The sequence below is a fragment of the Engystomops pustulosus genome, chromosome 2 (genome assembly GCF_040894005.1).
Source record: "Engystomops pustulosus chromosome 2, aEngPut4.maternal, whole genome shotgun sequence".
In the NCBI taxonomy this organism is placed as follows: domain Eukaryota; kingdom Metazoa; phylum Chordata; class Amphibia; order Anura; family Leptodactylidae; genus Engystomops; species Engystomops pustulosus.
In genome coordinates, this window is record NC_092412.1 from 10481535 (window position 1) to 10504819 (window position 23285).

General features: G+C 45.0%; 1 protein-coding gene across 1 annotated transcript in view; it reads right to left on the minus strand.

Moving 5' to 3' along the window:
- Window positions 1–7003: 7003 nt before the first annotated feature.
- Window positions 7004–23285, minus strand: part of LOC140116886 (uncharacterized) — a 49148-nt gene continuing 32866 nt past the window's right edge. The window contains 2 exon segments of the mRNA XM_072133320.1: window positions 7004–10435; window positions 13141–13255. Of these exon segments, the coding sequence (XP_071989421.1) occupies window positions 8211–10435; window positions 13141–13255 (2340 nt within the window). The 3' untranslated portion in view covers window positions 7004–8210.

The window sequence follows — 23285 nt, forward strand, 5'->3', positions numbered from 1 at the left end:
TAAGAGACTCAATGAATGGGGAGAGTTTATCCAGTGATGTCCGTAACCAACTGCATTCACTGCTCTGTGACACCACAGCAACTACAACCCCCACCCTCCCACGCCCTATCCACTCAGCTCCTGTACAAGTGCAGGGTGTGCTCCTAGTGTTGTAGTCCCTCCATGCAGTGTGTGTTCTCCTGGAGCATGCTGGGAGTTGTAGTCCCTCCATATGGTGTGTGAGCTCCTGGAGCATGCTGGGAGTTGTAGTCCCTCCATGCAGTGTGTGTTCTCCTGGTGCATGCTGGGAGTTGTAGTCCCTCCATATAGTGTGTGTGTGCTCCTGGAGCATGCTGGGAGGTGTAGTCCCTCCATATAGTGTGTGCACTGCTGGAGCATGCTGGGAGTTGTAGTCCCTCCATATAGGGTGTGTGCTCCTGGAGCATGCTGGGAGTTGTAGTTCCTCCATATAGTGTTTGCACTCCTGGAGCATGCTGGGAGTTGTAGTCCCTCCCATCTAGTGTGTGGGTGCTCATGGAGCATGCTGGGAGTTGTAGTCCCTCCATATAGTGTGTGTGTGTGCTCCTGGAGCATGCTGGGAGTTGTAGTCCCTCCATATAGTGGGTGTGCTCCTGGAGCATGCTGGGAGTTGTAGTCCCTCCATATAGTGTGTGTGCTCCTGGAGCATGCTGGGAGTTGTAGTTCCTCCTCTGGTCACTTACCTCTTCTCTCCTCAATGCAGGACACTCACTACCTCACACACGTCTCCTGCTCACTATCCACTAGTCATGTGATCCGGGGAGTGTGATGTCACTGAGGGGCGGAGCCTCCTGCTCACTATCCTCTAGTCATGTGACCCAGGGAGTGTGATGTCACTGAAGGGGCGGGGCTCCGGGAGGACAGGAAGCAGCAGTGTGTATAGAGGAGAAGGGGAGGACAGAGACTTACATCTATCTACACCTATACTGTATACAGAGACCTATATATACACCCCACACCTATACTGTATACAGAGACATATATATACACCCCACACCTATACTGTATACAGAGACATATATATACACCCCACACCTATACTGTATACAGAGACATATATATACACCCCACACCTATACTGTATACAGAGACCTATATATACACCCCACACCTATACTGTATACAGAGACCTATATATACACCCCACACCTATACTGTATACAGAGACATATATATACAGCTACATACATAGTCATATATACATCCCACACCTATACTGTATACAGAGACCTATACATACAGCTACATACATAGTCATATATACACCCCACACCTATACTGTATACAGAGACATATATATACAGCTACATACATAGTCATATATACACCCCACACCTATACTGTATACAGAGACAAATATATATACACTCACCGGCCACTTTATTAGGTACACCTGTCCAACTGCTCGTTAACACTTAATTTATAATCACCCAATCACATGGCGGCAACTCAGTGCATTTAGGCATGTAGACATGGTCAAGACAATCTCCTGCAGTTCAAACCGAGCATCAGTATGGGGAAGAAAGGGGATTTGATGCCTTTGAACGTGGCATGGTTGTTGGTGCCAGAAGGGCTAATCTGAGTATTTCAGAAACTGCTGATCTACTGGGATTTTCACGCACAACCATCTCTAGGGTTTACAGAGAATGGTCCGAAAAAGAAAAAACATCCAGTGAGCGGCAGTTCTGTGGGCGAAAATGCCTTGTTGATGCCAGAGGTCAGAGGAGAATGGGCAGACTGGTTCGAGACTGGTAGGCAGAAGAGCATCTCTGAACGCACAGTACGTCGAACTTTGAGGCAGATGGGCTACAGCAGCAGAAGCTCATCGAAATTGGACAGTAGAAGATTAGAAAAACGTTGCCTGGTCTGATGAGTCTCGATTTCTGCTGCGACATTCGGATGGTAGGGTCAGAAATTAGAGTCAACAACATGAAAGCATGGATCCATCCTGCCTTGTATCAACGGTTCAGGCTGGTGGTGGTGGTGTCATGGTGTGGGGAATATTTTCTGGGCACTCTTTGGGCCCCTTGGTACAATGCCACAGCCTACCTGAGTATTGTTGCTGCCCATGTCCATCCCTTTATGAGCACAATGTACCCTGTAACATCTGATGGCTACTTTCAGCAGGATAATGCGCCATGTCATAAAGCTGGAATCATCTCAGACTGGTTTCTTGAACATGACAATGAGGTCACTGGACTCAAATGGCCTCCACAGTCACCAGATCTCAATCCAATAGAGCATCTTTGGGATGTGGAGATTCGCATCATGGATGTGCAGCCGACAAATCTGCGGCAACTGTGTGATGCCATCATGTCAATATGGAGCAAAATCTCTGAGGAGCTTCCAGCACATTGTTGAATCTATGCCACGAAGAATTGAGGCAGTTCTGAAGGCAAAAGGGAGTCCAACCCGTTACTAGCATGGTGGACCTAATAAAGTGGCCGGTGAGTGTATATAGTCATATATATGTCCACAAAGGACATCTAGTCACCTATTTCAGATTCATAGACGACTTATTTATGATCTGGAAAGGCGACAAAGCAACATTGGTAAACTATTTCGAGGAAATTAACAAAAATGAATGGGGCATAAAACTCACCCTCAATGTCCAAAAAGAGGGAATTGAATTCTTAGACTTAATTATCAAACATAACGAAAACAATTTTATCACTGAAACATACTTTAAAACGGTGGACACCAACAGCTACCTTAATTTTAAGAGTAATCACCACAAGAAATGGCTAAATAATATCCCTTATAGTCAATGTCTTAGAATCAGGAAAAATTGTACTAATGACACCACTTTTAAGAAACAAGCAGAAATCATAGAGAGTAGATTTATCGAAAAAGGCTACCTGATAGAACTAATAAAAGATGCCTTGAGCTGAGCCAGCCAATATTCTCAAGCAGAATGTTTAAAACCTCCCGAAAAAGACAAAAAGAAAGAGAACATGAAGAATAAGAATAGGGACTCAGAGATCCGTTTCATCACAACATATACGAAAAATCACAAGGAGATAGAAGCGGTCTTTAAGAAACATTGGCACATTTAACGCAATGATCCATATTTGCAAAAGAACATCTCTGAAAAACCAATATTCACATACAGGAGAGCCAAAACACTAAAGCAAAAACTGGCTCCCAGTATACCAAAACAATTGAAACAAATCCATACGGATAACTCAGTTAAAAAAGTTATGAAATGCAACAGCAAAAATTGCCAATGTTGCAAGGTCATTAACCACGGCACTTTTACGTTCGGTTCTAGTAACTCCGAAGAAAAATTTCACATAAAAACCAATATGACTTGCCAATCCCGTTATGTAATTTACCTAATCGAGTGCCAGTGTGGATTACAGTATGTTGGAAGGACCACGCAACCCCTTCACTGTCGCCTTAATCAACACAGGTTTAACATCCAACACAAAAACAATAAACACAGTCTATCTAGACATATGGAAATTAAACATAAAAATGACATTAAATATAACATTACTCCACGTTCATAAAGAAACTTCTAATAGATTCGAAGTCCTTAAACGCAAGGAAATTTATTGGATGTTCAAACTTAAGACACTTAAGCCACTAGGCTTAAATGAGGTTACCGAAACGATCTTAATATAAATTCTAATAACATATACCAATTCCATATACCCACCATAGTCAAGACTATACTTACCTATATAATTAGCATCTTCAATCCACAGGAAACAAACAAAATCCATACATCTCCGATAGTTATATATAAATTATGTATATATTTTGTATCAACTATCGTGTATTGTCTCTTTTTAACCGTCTTTACTATTAGTCAGTTTGCGTAATCGATCAGATCTGTTATCTATTTATTACCCTGTATGACGCTTCCCGGTCTTGATACCGGGAACGCGCCAAAAAGTTATGTATATATAGAACATCCGAAACGAACACATCCAATGCAACTGAAGAAGGATCCAGTCCGGATCCGAAACGCGTCTTGCCTTTTAAATATATTTTATGTTTTTTTATACCTGATAAATAAAACCTCCTTTAACTGGAACGAAGTGCGCCGGGTTTTTTCCAAGACCAAATAGGAGTCTAAAGGGCCTCTAGAAATAGAGACCAATCTGCACCATTGTTTCTACCGGCACCCAGACCGAAGTGACTCCCGGAAGGCTGCATCCAGTTCCATTCTTCATCCAATATGCGATATATGAGTTGTGCCATTAGCGCAACATAAAAAGGTGAGTGCACAATTAGCATATGCACCTGCCCGCTAATTATTGAGAAATCCTACACATCGAGCGTCCCCGCTCTCTCTCCCCTCTCTTCCTATCCCCAATAGAGTAATTTCTCTCTGCGGGAGAGTATGTTTTAGAAAAGAATCCGCATGTGAGTGTTCGGCCTTTACAGTCATGGCCAAAAGTTTTGAGAATGATACAAATGTACATTTTTACAAAGTCTACTGCATCAGGTTTTATAATGGCAATTTGCATATACTCCAGAATGTTATAAAGAGTGATCAGCTTTTTTAATTGCAAAGTTAATATTTGCCTAGAAAATGAACTTTTTCCCCCAAAACACATTTCAACTTCATTGCAGGCCTGCCTTAAGAGGAGCAGCTAACGTGGTTTCAGTGATTGCTCCATTAATACTGTGCGCGGCACGGTGGCTGAGTGAGTAGCACCTCTGCCTTGCAGCACTGGGGTCCTGGGTTCGAATCCCACTTAGGTCAACATCTGCAAAGAGTTTGTATGTTCTCTCCGTGTTTGCGTGGGTTTCCTCCGTTTTCCTCCCACACTGCAAAACATACTGTTAGGTTGTTTAGATTGTGAGCCCCATTGGGGACAGAGACCAATTTGACATGCTTGTGCAGCGCTGCGTAATCTGTGTGCGCTATATAAAGAATTATTATAACACTGGTGTGGGTGCTGATGAGGACAGGGCTGGAGATCAATCTGTCATATGTTAACCATGGTTATCTCTAAAGAAACAGGTGCAGTCATCATTGCACTGCACAAAACTGGCCTAACAGGGAAGAGTATCGCAGCTAGAAAGATTGCACCTCAGTCAACAATCTATCGTATCATCAAAGAATTCAAAGAGAGAGGTTCCATTGTGGCCAAAAAGACTCCAGGGCGCCCATGAAAGACCAGCAAGCGCCAGGACTCTTGGAGCAAGGCCTGGTGTCAAGGAGGGCAGCAAAGATGCCACTTCTCTGATGAATCCCCTGTCTGGAACATCTGGAAAACAGCTTGGTCGGAGAAGACAAGGTGAGAGATACCACCAGTCTTGTCTCATGCCAAATGTAAAGCATCCTGCAACATTCATGTGTGGGGTTGCTTTTTCAGCCAAGGGAATCGGCTCTCATAGTCTTGCCTAAAAACACCCATGAATAAAGAATGGTCCCAGAATGTCCTCCAAGAGCAACGTCTCCCAACCATCCAAGAGCAATTTGGTGATGAACAATGTCTTTCCCAGCATGATGGAGCACCTGCCATAAGGCAAAGGTGATAACTAAATGTCTCAGGGAACAAAACATAGAGATTTTGGCTCCATGGCCTGGAAACTCCCCAGATCTTAATACCATTGAGAACTTGTGGTCAATCATCAAGAGACGGGAGGACAAGCAAAAAGCAACAAATTGTGGCAAAATACAAGCATTGATTGTGCAAGAATGGACGGCTATCAGTCAGGATTGGGTCCAGAAGGTGATTGAGAGCTGCCAGGGAGAATTGCAGAGGTCCTGAAGAAGAAGGGTCAACACTGCAAATATTGACTTGCTGCATTAACTCATTCTAACTGTCAATAAAAGCTTTTGTTACTCATATCATGATTGCACTTGTATTTCTGTATGATATATAAACATCTGACAAACCAGAGGGCAACAGATCATGTGAAAATATAATATTTGTGTCATTCTTAAAACTTTTGGCCATGACTGTAGACCCTTTCTGGGTGAGCACTGCACCAGCACCTACAGAGGATGCATCCACCTCAAGATCTGGGGAAAACACCAAAATGTCGTCTAGGTACACCACGACACACGTGTACAGCAGATCTCAGAAGATGTCGACGAATTCCTGGAAGACAGCTGGAGCATTACAAAGTCCAAATGGCATCACAAGGTACTCGAAATGTCCATCTCGGGTGTTAAATTCTGTCTTCCATTCGTCACCCTTGTGGATCCAGATAAGGTTGTAGGCCCACCGAAGATCCGGCTTGGAGAAAATCTTGGAGCCGCCAAGCGGTCAAAGAGTTCTGTGATCAAAGGCATAGGATAGCGGTTCTTAACCGTGATCTTGTTAAGTCTGCGATAATCAATGCAAGGGCGGAGGGAGCCATCTCTCTTGGTCACAAAAAAGAACCCTGCACCAGCTGGAGAGGAGAACTTGCGTATAAATCCTCTCTGCAGGTTCTCTTTAATATACTCCAACATGGCAGTGTTCTCTGGAATGGAGAGAGGGTACACCTGTCCCCGGGGAGGAGAGGTATTCGGCAACAAATCTATAGGGCAGTCATAGGGACTGTGTGGTGGCAATGTCTCTGCTTGCTTCTTAGAGAACACATCGGCAAAATCCCGGTAACACGTTGGTAGGCCCTTCAAAGGCTTGGGAGTCACGGAGAAGGCCAAGACAGGTACAGGCCGAGACGCCACCATACAGTGGGACTGACACTCTGGACCCCAACGAAGAATCTCCCCCATCATCCAGTTAAGGGAAAAATGGCAAAAACAAAATAAAAGCGCTCATAGGGTAGTATTGTTAGGATACGTGTATTTTGTATAGTTATGTGGTTGCTCACCTGGTTGAGTTGTGCTCATCCAGGCACAACTCTAGTGTTAGTTTGAGGTGGCAGTGGTCAGTGGCAGCCGTTGTTTCAAAATGTTCTCCAAACACAGGGGACTAGGCCGGTTGGAGTCTAGGAGTCAAATCGGGAAGAGTAGAAACGCTAGGCGCACAACGAGACCGGGCATGTATAATCTCTTCGAATAGGTTTATTATTAATGAAAGGATAGGTCACAGATCATCACAACGCGTTTCGGGGAACTAAAGCCCGCTTTTTCAAGTGAAATAAAATTCTGTAAATTTGGTAAAGGACAAGTATACATAGAAAAGAAACAAGTATATATAAAAAAGAAAAGTAAAAAAAAAAAATGTAATAATATGCAATAAGAAGAAGAAGATAAAAAGTTTGGGAAGAGATACAATGAATAATAAGGGCGTTATCATTGAAGCCAGTGACAGTAGGGGCTTATCAATAGTAAGATAAGTCCAATTGTAAACCTATGTGTCTATATATAAATATAACAATAATTTCCAAATGTAAATGAAGATATAGATTTAAAATTGACAGATACAACATTTATTATTTGTGAATAATAGTTTATGAAAGTTTTATAAAGCACTGAAAGGATTCGGAATGCTGACAAAGGCACTTTTAAAATCGGCATCGCATTGGCTACAGGAACCTGGCACAAGCTAAAAATGACATTCCTGGGGACAGGTTTGCTTTAAAAAATCTTTTTGTGACACGTAGGACTAGTTAAAAATTGACAAGATTTTTTTTTTCCTTTTTTATTTTTAGTTACAAAAACTAGAGAAACAATTTTTGAAATGTACAGAATTTTTTTTTTTTACATTTTATAATTAACTCAAAATGACAATGATAAATAGATTCCCTATTGTCCCTTTGAAATCTAAAAAATTGGGGGGAAAATTGTCCTCAGGGGGGGGCAAAGAGGCATTTTGGGGGGGAGTTTCAAAGCTCGGCAATGATGAGGGGGCTAATAGAAAGGTACATAATCCCTTACCCATGGGAAGCCCACAAAGTTAGGGTCTCCGAAATTCATAAGGGTGGCCCTAGCTATAACTTCTGGATGTAAATGTGGAACAATCAACCCTTAAAGGGAGGACAAGCCTTCATCTAGCAGAGAACATATTGATTTGGATGAACCTTTTAAACTTTATTGGGAGAAATTAACAATGGATTTATTGTTAGATATCACTGAGGCTTCTCTCTCCCCAAAATACAGAGAGATGTTCATTTACATTGGCCAATTATCAGGAACAGGTCTCTGTATAAATTTTTTCATGATGATTGGCCCATTGGACTTCCCATGTTAATTTTAGATAACATATATTATACAAAAGCCATCACTAAAGGAGAAAATCCAACAATAGATCCCCAAACTGATGACCTTTCTTGCATTATGAACATGGCTTCTCCCCTGTGTGAGTTCTCTTATGTCTGACCAGATTTGATGCACGGTTAAAACATCTTCCACATTCATTACATGAAAATGGCTTCTCTCCTGTGTGAGTTCTCTCGTGTTTAAGAAGGATTGATTTCTCGCTAAAACATCTCCCACATTCAGTGCATGAAAATGGCCTCTCCCCTGTGTGAAATCCTTGGTGGTTCACAAAATCTGAGTTCTGAGTAAAACATTTTCCACATTCGAGGCATAAAAACGGTTTCTCTTCTGTGTGAGTTTTCTGATGATTCAAATAACTTGAATTATATCTAAAACATTTCCCACATTCAGTGCATGAAAATGGCTTCTCCCCTGTGTGAATTCTCTGATGGTGAACAAGAACAGATTTCTGGGTAAAACATTTCCCACATTCAGAACAGGAAAATGGCTTCTCCCCTGTGTGAGTTCTCTCATGTGCAATAAGGGCTGATTTCCCCGTAAAGCATTTTCCACATTCATTACAGGAGAATGGCTTCTCTCCTGTGTGAGTTTTCTTGTGTGCCAGAAGGACTGATTTATCATTAAAACATTTCCCACATTCGGAACATGAAAATGGTTTCTCCCCTGTGTGAATTCTTTGATGTGTATAAAGATGTTTTTTTTGAATGAAACATTTCCCACATTCAAGACACATAAATGGCTTCTCCCCTGTGTGGGTTTTCTCATGCTTCAAATAACTTGACCTAGATCTAAAACATTTCCCACAATCAGTACATGAAAATGGCTTCTCGCCTGTGTGAATTCTCTGATGTTCAACAAGACCTGATTTTGCACTAAAACATTTCCCGCATTCGGTACATGAAAATGGCTTCTCCCCTGTGTGAGTTCTCTTGTGTTTAAGAAGGAATGATTTCTTGCTAAAACAATTCCCACATTCATTACATGAATATGGTTTCTCTCCTGTGTGAGTTCTTTTGTGTCTATTCAGATAGATTTTGTTTCCAAAACATTTGCCACATTCAGGACACGAAAATGGCTTCTCTCCTGTGTGAGTTCCTTGATGGTGAACAAGACTTGATTTCCTGCTAAAACATTTACCACATTCACTACATGAAAATGGCTTCTCCCCTGTGTGGGCTGTCCTATGTTGATCAAGACTTGATTTTTCAGCAAAACATTTCCCACATTCAGGACATGAAAAGGGCTTCTCTCCTGTGTGAATTCTCTGATGTTTACCAAGATCCGATTTACAATTAAAACATTTTCCACATTCAGGACATGCAAATGGCCTCTCCCCTGTGTGAGTTCTCTGGTGTCTAACAAGAAGGGATTTCTGGGTAAAACATTTCCCACATTCAGTACATGGAAATGGCTTCTCCCCTGTGTGAGTTCTCTCGTGTGCAATAAGGACTGATTTCACCGTAAAACATCTTCCACATTCACTACATGAGAATGGCTTCTCTCCTGTGTGAGTTTTTTTGTGTACAAGAAGGACTGACTTATCCTTAAAACATTTCCCACATTCGGTACATAAAAATGGTTTCTCCCCTGTGTGAATTCTTTGATGTGTATAGAGATGTTTTTTTTGAATGAAACATTTGCCACATTCAAGACACACAAATGGTTTCTCCCCTGTGTGGGTTTTCTCATGCTTCAAATAACTTGCCCTACATCTAAAACTTTTCCCACATTCAGTACATGAAAATGGCTTCTCTCCTGTGTGAATTCTCTGATGTTCCAGAAGACCTGCTTTCACACTAAAACATTTCCCACAAATGGTACATGAAAATGGCTTCTCCCCTGTGTGAGTTTTCTTGTGTTGCATAAGGAATGATTTCTTGTTAAAACAATTCCCACATTCACTACATGAAAATGGTTTCTCTCCTGTGTGGATTATTTTGTGTCTATTCAGATAGATTTTGTTCCCAAAACATTTGCCACATTCAGGACATGGAAATGGCTTCTCTCCTGTGTGAGTTCCTTGATGGTGAACAAGACTTGACTTATAAGCAAAACATTTCCCACATTCAGGACATGTAAATGGCTTCTCCCCTGTGTGGCTTCTCTGGTGTCTAACAAATTGTGATTTATGCATAAAACATTGTCCGCATTCACTACATGAAAACGGCTTCTCTCCTGTGTGAATTGTCTGAGGGATAACAAGATGTGATTTTTGAGTTAAACTCATCTCACTTTCAGGAGGTGAAAACTGTCCATGGGGACCTCTTGTACTTTTGTCTCCTAAAAAAATATAGAAAGAATTAAAAAAGAAATTACAAGTAAAAGCAAAGTAAAAAAGTAAAAAAGAAATTAAACTTTTTTACAAGCAAAAATAAAGCAAAGTCATCTATATTAATTTATTTGTCACAAATTGTGCATTAAAAGCGTTATTTTTTAGCACTGGAAGAGTGTCTGTGCATTACTAAACAGAGGATAACCCTCCGTGGCTCTACACTCCAGATAATAAACACCTAAAAGGATTCCGATCCAGGTTCTCCCAATGACATCAAGGTTCAGATTTCAGAAGATAGGCCTCCATTCAAAAAATTCTCAACAGAATTTGGACAGATTCTAAATTTTGTTTACTGCATAAAGACATATTTGGATTTATTCTACCTCCCTCGCAAAACCAGTTGCTCTAAATATAAGGAGAAGGGTATGAATCTTTTCCATGGTCTTTTGCTATGTCCACACGTGCAGATCCTTTGGGGCATGGTGTGAGGCATGTATTACTGTTTGTGGGACTGAGAAATTCCGGTGAACCCCGACACCTTCATACTTTCACTTCCTCAAAGAGGAAGGTCTCTCCCGCCTCCCTATTTAGTTACGAGAATTGTTACATGTAATTAGCTTGGTGACAACACAAAGCTTTTTTTTGTTTCTGGCTGCAGGAGGTACACACACTACAATATATTGCTGAGCAAATTAAACACCTCTTGAACCTAGAACGCATTGAGACCGAATATATGAAGAGCGCTTAAACTAAAAGGGACTTTAAAACTTGGAGGATGGATATGGATGGAGTGGATATTTAATTTTCTCAATGGGCAGGAGGAAACAGAACCGGTTGCCAGTTATCAGTTGAAGCACCCAACTTCCATTATGCCGCACTTCTTGGAACCAAAACGAAATAAATCTTTTGAGGATCTGGTTCTATATTCTTCAGGTTCCATCTCTCCCTTCTGTAACCAAAGGCCTTTCAGTCTAAAAAGCAAAAGGTTTTCCCAGCTACTGTTGGGGCTCTTCTATGACCTCGAAAACATCAGTGGAGCCACCAGAAGAAGTTTAAATTTAAGAACCACTGGTTTGAAAAGAGACAAATGGAAAAGTAACGGATCCTTATGGTCAGAGGAAGTTGAAGCTTGTAAGCCAATTTGTTAAAAAAACTTCAAATTGGCGAAGGAATTTAGGAGCAAACTTGCAGAACCTCAAGCCAAAGCCATGTGCCGGTAGATCTGAGGTGGTCTTCTCTTCTTGTTAGCCTGTAGGTCTATAATGGAGACTCTTCTACTGGGCACACTTAGAGCAAGCAGAGACATATTCTCATATATCCTTGGAGAGTGCAAGCTACCGGAATTGGCATGAAATTAAGTTACGAGTCTTACAAGTCCTTGAATGACCAGCCATCTTAGATTTTTTTTTTTCTGAGTAAGTTTTTCCAGGAGAAATGTCTACATAGAAAATCTAGTAGTTGACTTCCTCTTTATTAACTATAGATTACAGCTCCATATATATTAGGTGCCATGTATATTAGGAGCTATTTATGATAATGAAGCACAAATGCTCTGGGGGTGTTACAAGAGCCCCTACAGGCTCCTGGGTCCCATTGATATTACAACCCCTTGAAGAACTTAACCACCGTATCCTTCCTCTTTTTCTTTCTCCCCCTCCTGATATCTCGCGGCAGCAAAACATAATTCTTTGTCTGCCTGCATAACATAGCTCAGAGACTTGTCCTCTCTGCATGTATTGGCTCATCTTGGAAACGAATGGGCAAATTAAATTTTAGTGCCAGTATTGGAATCCTCTTTCCACATGACCACAGCACATGGCCGGGGAATGAGTTTGTCTTAGCTGGCACATCCCTTCCAGAAAGTTCCTGAAAGGGGCTACAAAGGCATCACTATTCCAAGAAAAATTTAGCAAGAGTATGGAACTGAATAGTAGGGAATCAATGAATTCAGTAGGGAATCAATGAATATGCAATGCAGCATTGATTTGACACTGGTTCAGGAGTCCACAGGAGGCTTTGGAGTTACCGGGACCATGAGGCAAAATGGTAGTTGAACTCCAGGACTGACATAAGCTATGGCAGGAGAGAAGCTGAGAAGCTGGTGTGGCTGGGACTTGTGCTACCACTGCACTAGATAGTGAGTTCGAGCGATTAACAATAGTTTGTAAGGCCTGAATGAGCTGGTTTTGACACAAATACAGGTCTCTTCGGGAAAACAGAAGTTGGTTGAGCACCCACTGTGCTATCCTAACGGTCTGACTTTGGGTCACCACTAAGGGGATTATCTCTGGAACTCTACAGTTTTCACTTTTTCACCACTAGCCCTAGCCCAGAGGGATCTTGTCTTAGCTGTGCATAGGCCGCTTCGATTTGTGGTGGTCCTGGAGGAGAAGCCTGAATGTCTGATTCAGAATGTATGCAAGTATGGAGTAAGGGTTTGTTGAGACATTGCAGAGCAAGTAATGACTGGGTATCGTAAGCACCCAGAAGCCCATCCCTACATAGTCAGCCTGAAATCTCTAAAGGAGAGAAAATATTCCTTCCACACGTAATAAAACAACCTGTGAATATCGACAGATCCCACTGACGGGAGGAGGAGACCAGAGACAGATGAGCCGGTGTCTATGTCATCTCCATCTCCTCCCCTGGATGTGACCTCTCCCTGCAATGTATAAGGGAAGAATAACCCACAAGATACATGAAAGGCTCTTACCCTCCTCTGTCACTGATGAGGGGATTTCCTCTCCGCTCCTCCTTCCACCACAACTTTCCTGGAAAGATCCAAACATGAAGGACATGAGAAAACCTCTAGAAGGCATGAAAATAATCTCTTGCAGGAGGAGACAGGATCAATATTCATCCAAATATTTTACACATCCACATCATAGTTACGGTTATATTACTGCATAAAACGATGTGATCCAATCCTGAGGTGGAGACTGCGCTTATGGACATCAGGTCCTAGATTATTCACTTCTGCTATTAACTGTAAGTTTAGTGTAATAGGTATTTTTACTACAATCTTTAATGCAATTTGTACGTATTTGTAGTTATGACTGACCACAACGACCATCAACATCATCTTATAGACCAGTGGTGGCGAACCCTTGGCACGGGTGCCAGAGGCGGCACTCAGAGCCCTTTCTGTGGGCACCCGGGCCATCGCCCCAGCGCACCAGACGGGACTCAAAGAATCTTCCTGCAGTTCCAAGCAACTTAAAAGATGCTGCTTTCCGTCACATTTTGATATTCACTTCGCTACTTGGGACTGTAGGAAGTAGTAGACAGGGCCGAATTATTTTTGGAGGATCTCCTGCTGGCCCCACGATTCTCTGTGTACAAAGGGACGCTGGAAAGAAGCTAAAATGATGAAAATTTTCTATCTTTCTACTGTGTTGCTGTCCTCAGGAGGCCAATATGATTGAAAGTTGTTGAACAGGAAGCAATAAATTCCTGCTTTAATTTTTGGTTGGCACCTCGCGATAAATAAGGGGGGTTTTGGGTTACAGTTTGTGCACTCGGCCGCTAAAAGGTTCGCCATCACTGTTATAGACCCTTCACCCCACTGCTGCTGGAGAAGGTTAGTAGAAGTTTCATTAGATCCATATATAGAAGATTTACAGAAATCTTAACTCCATCTACCTGATGATCCAGTGGGACATTCTCCTCTGGCTCCATTTTAACAATATGAAAATATGGACTGGGACATCTCTCTGGTTCCTGTGTAATATCTTGGGAATCTCCAGGACTGGGACATCTCTCTGGTCGATTTCTCTGACTGGATGCATCTATAGGAAATATACACAGTGACTGATACATTGTCTATATGTGATGATGAGATGATGGAGGAGGTGACCTCACACCTGCTCTGTCCTCTATAATCAGGAAGGTCTCCTCTTACCTGGTGATGTAAGGGGCTGGTGGTCCCCGTGTCCTTCTATATACTCCCACTCCTCCATGGAGAAATATACAGTGACGTCCTGACACCTTATAGGAACCTGACACCCACAATGACACAGTCATCACCCAGACCCCTCCCTTGTGTTATTGTACAATGTCCCAGCATTCCCGGCAGCGCTCACCTCTCCGCTCAGCAGCTCAGTGATCCTGGAGGTAAGTTCTAGGATCTTCTGCTCATGTATCAGTGAATGAGGTGGAGGCTCGGTGATGGGGCTCTGGGTCCATCCTCCTGACACACGGGGGGTCACACACTCACCAGACGACTTCTTCACTACTGTGTAATCCTGTGTATGGGGAGACACTGATCACTACATAGATCCTAAGAATCCTTCACCTCTACAGTCATTTCCCGCTGTTATTCCTAGAGATAAGAGCCGTGTCCTGGGAGACTCTCACCTCTCCGGTTATCAAGGAGATCATCTCCAGGGTGAGCTCCAGGATCCTGGCCGCCATCTGCTCTCTGTCCTTCTCCATCCCTGGTGGACCTTTCACCATCATGACATCTTTGTACTGGTCCTTGTGTCCCTCTGTATACTCCCACTCCTCCATGGAGAAATAGACAGTGACGTCCTGACACCTTATAGGAACCTGACACACACAATGACACAGTCATCACCCAGACACCTCCCTTGTGTTATTGTACAATGTCCCAGCATTCCAGGCAGCGCTCACCTCTCCGCTCAGCAGCTCAGTGATCCTGGAGGTAAGTTCTAGGATCTTCTGCTCATGTATCAGTGAATGAGGTGGAGGCTCGGTGATGGGGCTCTGGGTCCATCCTCCTGACACACGGGGGGTCACACACTCACCAGACGACTTCTTCACTACTGTGTAATCCTGTGTATGGGGAGACACTGATCACTACATAGATCCAAAGAATCCTTCACCTCTCCAGTCATTTCCCGCTGTTTTTCCTAGAGATAAGAGCGATGTCCTGGAAGACTCTCACCTCTCCGGTTATCAAGGAGATGATCTCCATGTTGAGGTCCAGGATCCTGGCCGCCATCTGCTCTCTGTCCTTCTCAATTACTTTTGGGTCACTGATAGAAAATACCATTTTTTAGAGAAATGGAGTCCTTTATCTAAGGAAAATTTAAAAAAAATGGAAAGACAATGGGTAAACTGTTTAAAGACTAAGGCGATGAGTTATGACACTGGACTTGGGTCTCGTCACTAATTCTATTTTCACTACCGACGTAGCAAAGACTAGAAAGGGTAGGTAAAAAATAGTAGAGACAGTTGTGAGTCTACACAATCATTGACCTCTGCATTTAACATTTTGGCAGATGCTCCAACTGTAACCACTGTTGTCCAGACTACCAATATTCGACCACCTGCACAGTCTACGCATCTACCAATGATTGGAGCTGGTGTCGTGGTACAAAACCCGAGGCCCTTGTGATAACAGAGACACCAGAAATAGAGTCAACCTTTGCTAGACAGAGGCTTATCATGTCATGACTCAACTGTGGCATCTTCTGCCTTCATCTCTCAGCAGGAATCTACAGAACTTGACTCTATCCAGACGGACTCTTACCTCTCTTTAAGGGAAGACCCTCAACAAGCATCTATACCAATCCCTGGGAATATAAGAATTACAGCATTGGTCCAGCTTTACACGTAGAGTCCCCAAACTCTGCCCGCAAAGCCATCTCAGCTGCAACACCTGGCCCCTGCATCCTGGAGTACCTCCACCCCCCAGCCTGCTTCCTGGGGTGGCTCTTTTTGGACAATGTCACCAGATCCCTCTTCAGGTCCACTGCTCCAACCAAGAGGTATGCAACAGTGATTACCTCTAATAGCACCCAGACCCCTTAGACAACATAACTCCAATCCCTGTCTGTTGGACAGATGGATACCTCTGTGGCTCTGCAGTAGCAGTCCCTGCTTCTTCACACACTGGAGGCTCTATCAGAATTATACACCTTCCAATCCCATTTGAAGGCAATTCTTACAAGGGAAGATATGAAGTGCTATGTGGCACTTGGAGCAATCATACAGTGATGAATTGGCAAGGATGCTAGAAGAGTTGAGTCAGTTGCAAACTAGGGTTGCAGAGGTAGAAACTTCTACAGATACCGTTCAGGCACAATTTTCAGATTAACAGACATCAGGTCCCCAAACTAGTAGAATCTGTTGAATCCTCCAAATTCCACTATATACTCAGACTGAATTTCAAAAATGTACTGAGGGTGCCCTCGAATTGGATATGGCACATTGATCTTTGCAGGTTCCCCCGTTGGCTCATGCACCCTCATGGGAAATTATCTTTCGAGTCCACAGATAGCAATTGAAGTCCTGGATGAGAAGGTAGCCGGGTAAATATGTCTTCCTCAAGGTCCAGATATATGGCCAAATTCTTTTGGCCAAACTGTCAGATTTCTTGGAGAGAACCTTAATAGTAGAGGGAGAATTTTTGAAGTTTATCTACGACACTCCAGTAGGAGCACTGTCCCCACTAGGCAGCTGGAATCCCTTAAGGGAGATCTACAGAATCTTCTGCTGGTTAATACATGACAAAGACTCCATCCAGGAAATAGAGAATTTTCAAATTACTACACCTTTCAATCATATCGACCCCTTCTTCCTTAGCCCTGCCTCTTGCCTCCGATGCCAACATCCATCACAAATGAGGGAGAGTCCTTTCTCGTCTTCTTCACCCACCTGAGGGAGTTACCTATATTCCACAAATTAAAACTAGGGGTGACAGCGACGCCTATGACCCAGTCACCTGGATCTTCTGTTCTCCATCACTGGTCAGTACCTGTGGCTTCTATTCCCCATCACTGGTGAGGACCTGGAGCCTCTATTCTCAATCACTGGTCAGGACCAAAGGCTTCTATCCCCCATCGCTGGTCAGGAACTGGAGCTTCTATTCACCATCACTGGTCAGGACCTGAGCTTCTATTCCCAATCACTGGTCAGGACCTGAGCTTCTATTCCCCATCACTGGTCAGGACCTGGAGCTTCTATTCCCCATCACTGGTCGGGACCTGGAGCTTCTATTCCCCATCACTGGTCAGGACCCAAGGCTTCTATTTCCCATCACTGGTTAGTACCTGGAGCTTCTCTTCACCATCACTGGTCAGGATCTGGACCTTCTATTCCCCATCACTGGTGAGGACCTGGAGCCTCTATTCTCAATCACTGGTCAGGACCAAAGGCTTCTATTCTCCATCACTGGTCAGGATCTGGAGCTTCTATTCCCCATCACTGGTCAGGACCTGGAGCTTCTATTCCCCATCACTGGTCAGGACCTGGAGCTTCTATTCCCCATCACTGGTCAGGACCTGGAGCTTCTATTCTCTATCACTGGTCAAAACCCAAGGCTTCTATTCCCCATCACTGGTCAGGACCCAAGGCTTCTATTCCCCATCACTGGTCAGGACCTAAAGCTTCTATTCCCCATCACTGGTCAGGATCCAGAGCTTCTATTCCCTATTACTGGTGAGGACCTGGAGCTTCTATTCTCTATTACTGGTCAGAACCTGGTGTTTCTATTCTCCATCACTTGTTAGGACCTGGAGCTTCTCTGCCCCATCACTGGTCAGGTTTTGGAGTTTCTATTCGACATCACTGGTCAGGTCCTGGAGCTTCTCTTCCCCAACACTGGTCAGGTCCTGGAGCTTCTCTTCCCCAACACTGGTCAGGTCCTGCAGCTTCTCTTCCCCATCAGTGGTCAGGACCTGCAGCTTCTATTCATCATCACTGGTCAGGACCTGGAGCTTCTTTTCCCAATCACTGGTCAGGATCTGGAACTTCTATTCCCCATCACTGGTCAGGTTTTGGAGTTTCTATTCGACATCACTGGTCAGGTCCTGGAGCTTCTCTTCCCCAACACTGGTCAGGTCCTGGAGCTTCTCTTCCCCAACACTGGTCAGGTCCTGCAGCTTCTCTTCCCCATCAGTGGTCAGGACCTGCAGCTTCTATTCATCATCACTGGTCAGGACCTGGAGCTTCTTTTCCCAATCACTGGTCAGGATCTGGAACTTCTATTCCCCATCACTGGTCAGGACCTGGAGCTTCTATTTCAATCACTGGTCAAGACCCAAGGCTTCTATTCCCCATCACTGGTCAGGACCCAAGGATTCCATTCCCTAACACTGGTCAGGACCCAAGGATTCTATTCCCCATCACTGGTCGGGATATAGAGCTTCTATTCCCCATCACTAGTGAGGACATGGAGCTTCTATTCTCAATCACTGGTCAGGACCTGCAGCTTCTATTCACCATCACTGGTCAGGACCTGGAGCTTCTATTCCCCATCACTAGTGAGGACATGGAGCTTCTATTCTCAATCACTGGTCAGGACCTGCAGCTTCTATTCACCATCACTGGTCAGGACCTGGAGCTTCTATTCACCATCACTGGTCAGGAATAAGGCGTCTATTCCCCATCACTGGTCAGGACATGGATCTTCTATTCCCCATCACTGGTCGGGACCTGAGCTTCTATTCCCAATCACTGGTCAGGACTAGGGTTTCTATTCCCCATCACTGGTCAGGACCTGGAGCTTCTATTCCCCATCACTGGTTAGTACCTGGAGCTTCTCTTCCCCATCACTGGTCAGGATCTGGACCTTCTATTCCCCATCACTGGTGAGGACCTGGAGCCTCTATTCTCAATCACTGGTCAGGACCAAAGGCTTCTATTCCCCATCACTGGTCAGGATCTGGAGCTTCTATTCCCCATCACTGGTCAGGACCTGGAGCTTCTATTCCCCATCACTGGTCAGGAATAGGGCGTCTATTCCCCATCACTGGTCAGGATCTGGAGGTTCTATTCCCCATCACTGGTCAGGACCTGGAGCTTCTATTTCCATCACTGGTCAAGACCCAAGGCTTCTATTCTCCATCGCTGGTCAGGACCCAAGGATTCTATTGCCCATCACTGGTCAGGACTTGGAGCTTCTATTCCCCATTACTGGTCAGGATCTAGAGCTTCTATTCCCCATCACTAGTGAAGACATGGAGCTTCCATTCTCAATCACTGGTCAGGACCCAAGGCTTCTATTCCCCATCATTGGTGAGGACATGGAGCTTCTATTCTCTATTACTGGTCAGAACCTGGTGTTTCTATTCTCCATCACTGGTAGGTACCTGGAGCTTCTCTTCCCCATCACTGGTCAGGATTTGAAGATTCTCTTCCCATCACTGGTCAGGACCTGGAGCTTCTCTTCAGGACTAGGGCTTCTATTCCCCCATCACTGGTGAGGGCCTGGAGCTTCCATTCACCATCACTGGTCATGACCCATGGCTTCTATTCCTCATAACTGGTCAGGACCTGGGGCTTCTCCTCCCCATCACTAGCGAGGGACCTGGAGCTTCTACTCCCCATCACTGGTCAGGACCTGGAGCTTCTCTTCCCAAACACTGGTCAGGACCTGGGGCTTCACTTCCCCAACACTAGTCAGGACCTGGAGCTTCTTTTGCCCATCACTGGTTGGGACCTGAGCTTCACTTGCCCATCACTGGTCAGCACCTAGAGATTCTATTCACCATCACTGGTCAGGTCTTGGAGCTTCTATTCCCCCATCACTGGTCAGGACCTGGAGCTTCTATTCTCCATCACTGGTCAGGACCTGGAGCATCTCTCCCCATCACTGGGCAGGACCTGGAGCATCTCTCCCCATCACTGGGCAGGACCTGGAGCTTCTCTTCCTCAACACTGGTCGAGACCTGGAGCTTCTCTTGCCCATCACTGGTCGGGACGTAGAGCTTCTCTTGCCCCCATCACTGGTCAGGACTCAGAGCATCTATTCCCCCATCACTGGTCAGGACCTGGAGCTTCTATTCCCCATCACTGGTCAGGACCTGGAGCCTCTCTCCCCTTCACTGGTCAGGATCTGGAGCTTCTCTTGCCCCCATCACTGGTCAGGACTCAGAGCATCTATTCCCCCATCACTGGTCAGGACCTGGAGCTTCTATTCCCCATCACTGGTCAGGACCTGGAGCATCTCTTCGCCATCACTGGCCAGGACCTGCATCTTCTCTTCCCCATCACTGGTCAGGACCTGCAGCTTCTCTTCCCCATCACTGGTCAGGATCTGGGGCTTCTGTTCCCCTACCCCATCACTGGTGAGGACCTGGAGCTTCTATTCCCCATCACTGGTCAGGATATGGAGATTCTATTGCCCATCACTGGTCAGGACTAGGGCTTCTATTGCCCATCACTGGTCGGGACATGGGCTTCTATTGCCCATCTCTGATCGGGACATGGGCTTCTCTTGCCCCCATCACTGGTCAGGACCTGCAGCTTCTCTTCCCCTTCACTGGTCAGGATCTGGGGCTTCTGTTCCCCTACCCCATCACTGGTGAGGACCTGGAGCTTCTATTCCCCATCACTGGTCAGGATATGGAGATTCTATTGCCCATCACTGGTCAGGACTAGGGCTTCTATTGCCCATCACTGGTCGGGACATGGGCTTCTATTGCCCATCTCTGATCGGGACATGGGCTTCTCTTGCCCCCATCACTGGTCAGGACTCGGAGCATCTATTCCCCCATCATTGGTCAGGACCTGAAGCTTCTATTCCCCATCACTGGTCAGGACCTGGAGCATCTCTCCCCATCACTGGTCAGGATCTGGAGCTTCTTTTCCCACATCACTGGTCAGGACCTGGAGCTTCTATTCCCCATCACTGGTCAGGACCTGGAGCCTCTCTCCCCTTCACTGGTCAGGACCTGCAGCTTCTATTCCCCCATCACTGGTGAGGACCTGGAGCTTTTGTTCCCCCCATCACTGGTGAGGACCTGGAGCTTCTCTTCCACATCACTGGTCAGGATCTGGGGCTTCTGTTCCCCCATCACTGGTCAGTACCCTAAGCATCTATTTCAGGACCCGGAGCTCCAATTCCTCATAGTGATGGGTTGTTCGTGACAAACTGACTCTAAGAGCCGGCTCCTTCAAGAGAACGACAGGAGTACTCTCCCCTCAGTGAGCCGATGGCTCACTTAATCCCTCCCCTAATCATCTCACCACGCCCCCCAATGCTGCTTTTTCTGTTTTGATATACGGGTGGTTGGGAAAGAAACAGGGAGAAGATCTTTACAGACACTAAGAGACTGACGTGTGTCTTGGGTTTGTGTTCAAGCCCCGGGGCAGCCATGAAATGTTTCATTTGAAGTCGCCTGTACAACATGAAGGACTGTCCTAGATAAAAATCTCTAACAGTGTGTGTGCTCCTGGAGCATGCTGGGAGTTGTAGTCCCTCCATATAGTGTGTGTGCTCCTGGAGAATGCTGGGGGTTGTAGTCCCTCCATATAGTGTGTGTGCTCCTGGAGCATGCTGGGAGTTGTAGTCCCTCCATATAGTGTGTGTGCTCCTGGAGCATGCTGGGAGTTGTAGTCCCTCCATATAGTGTGTGTGCTCCTGGAGCATGCTGGGAGTTGTAGTCCCTCCATATAGTGTGTGTGCTCCTGGAGCATGCTGGGAGTTGTAGTCCCTCCATATAGTGTGTGTGCTCCTGGAGCATGCTGGGAGTTGTAGTCCCTCCATATAGTGTGTGCTCCTGGGGCATGCTGGGAGTTGTAGTCCCTCCATATAGTGTGTGTGCTCCTGGAGCATGCTGGGAGTTGTAGTCCCTCCATATAGTGTGTGTGCTCCTGGAGCATGCTGGGAGCTGTAGTCCCTCCATATAGTGGGTGTGCTCCTGGAGCATGCTGGGAGTTGTAGTCCCTCCATATAGTGTGTGCTCCTGGAGCATGCTGGGAGTTGTAGTCCCTCCATATAGTGTGTGCGCTCCTGGAGCATGCTGGGAGTTGCAGTCCCTCTATATAGTGTGTGCTCTCCTGGAGCATGATGGGAGTTGTAGTCCCTACATATAGTGTGTGTGCTCCTGGAGCATGCTGAGAGTTGTAGTCCCCCCATATAGTGTGTGTGCTCCGGGAGCATGCTGGGGGTTGTAGTCCCTCCATATAGTGTGTGCGCTCCTGGAGAATGCTGGGAGTTGTAGTCCCTCCATATAGCATGTGCGCTCCTGGAGAATGCTGAGAGTTGTAGTCCCTCCATATAGTGTGTGTGCACCTGGAGCATGCTGGGAGTTGTAGTCCCTCCATATAGTGTGTGTGTTCCTGGAGCATGCTGGGAGTTGTAGTCCCTCTATATAGTGTGTGCTCTCCTGGAGCATGCTGGGAGTTGTAGTCCCTCCATATAGTGTGTGTTCCTGGAGCATGCTGGGAGTTGTAGTCCCTCCTCTGGTCACTCACCTCTTCTCTCCTCAGTGCAGGACACTCTCTAACACACGTCCTCCTCACGATCCACTAGTCATGTGACCTGGGAGTGTGATGTCACTGGAGGGGCGGGGCTCCTGCTCACTATCCACTAGTCATGTGACCCTGGGAGTGTGATGTCACTGAACAGGCGGGGCTTCCGGAGGACAGGAAGCAGCAGTGTGTATAGAAGAGAAGGGGAGGACAGAGACTTACATGTAACTACACCTATACTGTATACAGAGACATATATATACACCCCACACCTATACTGTATACAGAGACATATATATACACCCCACACCTATACTGTATACAGAGACATATATATACAGCTACATACATAGTCATATATACACCCCACACATATACTGTATACAGAGACATATATATATACACCCCACACCTATACTGTATACAGACATATATATATACACCCCACACCTATACTGTATACAGAGACATATATATACACCCCACACCTATACTGTATACAGACATATATATATACACCCCACACCTATACTGTATATAGAGACATATATATACAGCTACAACATAGTCATATATACACCCCACACCTATACTGTGTACAGAGACATATATATATACACCCCACACCTATACTGTATACAGACATATATATATACACCCCACACCTATACTGTATATAGAGACATATATATACAG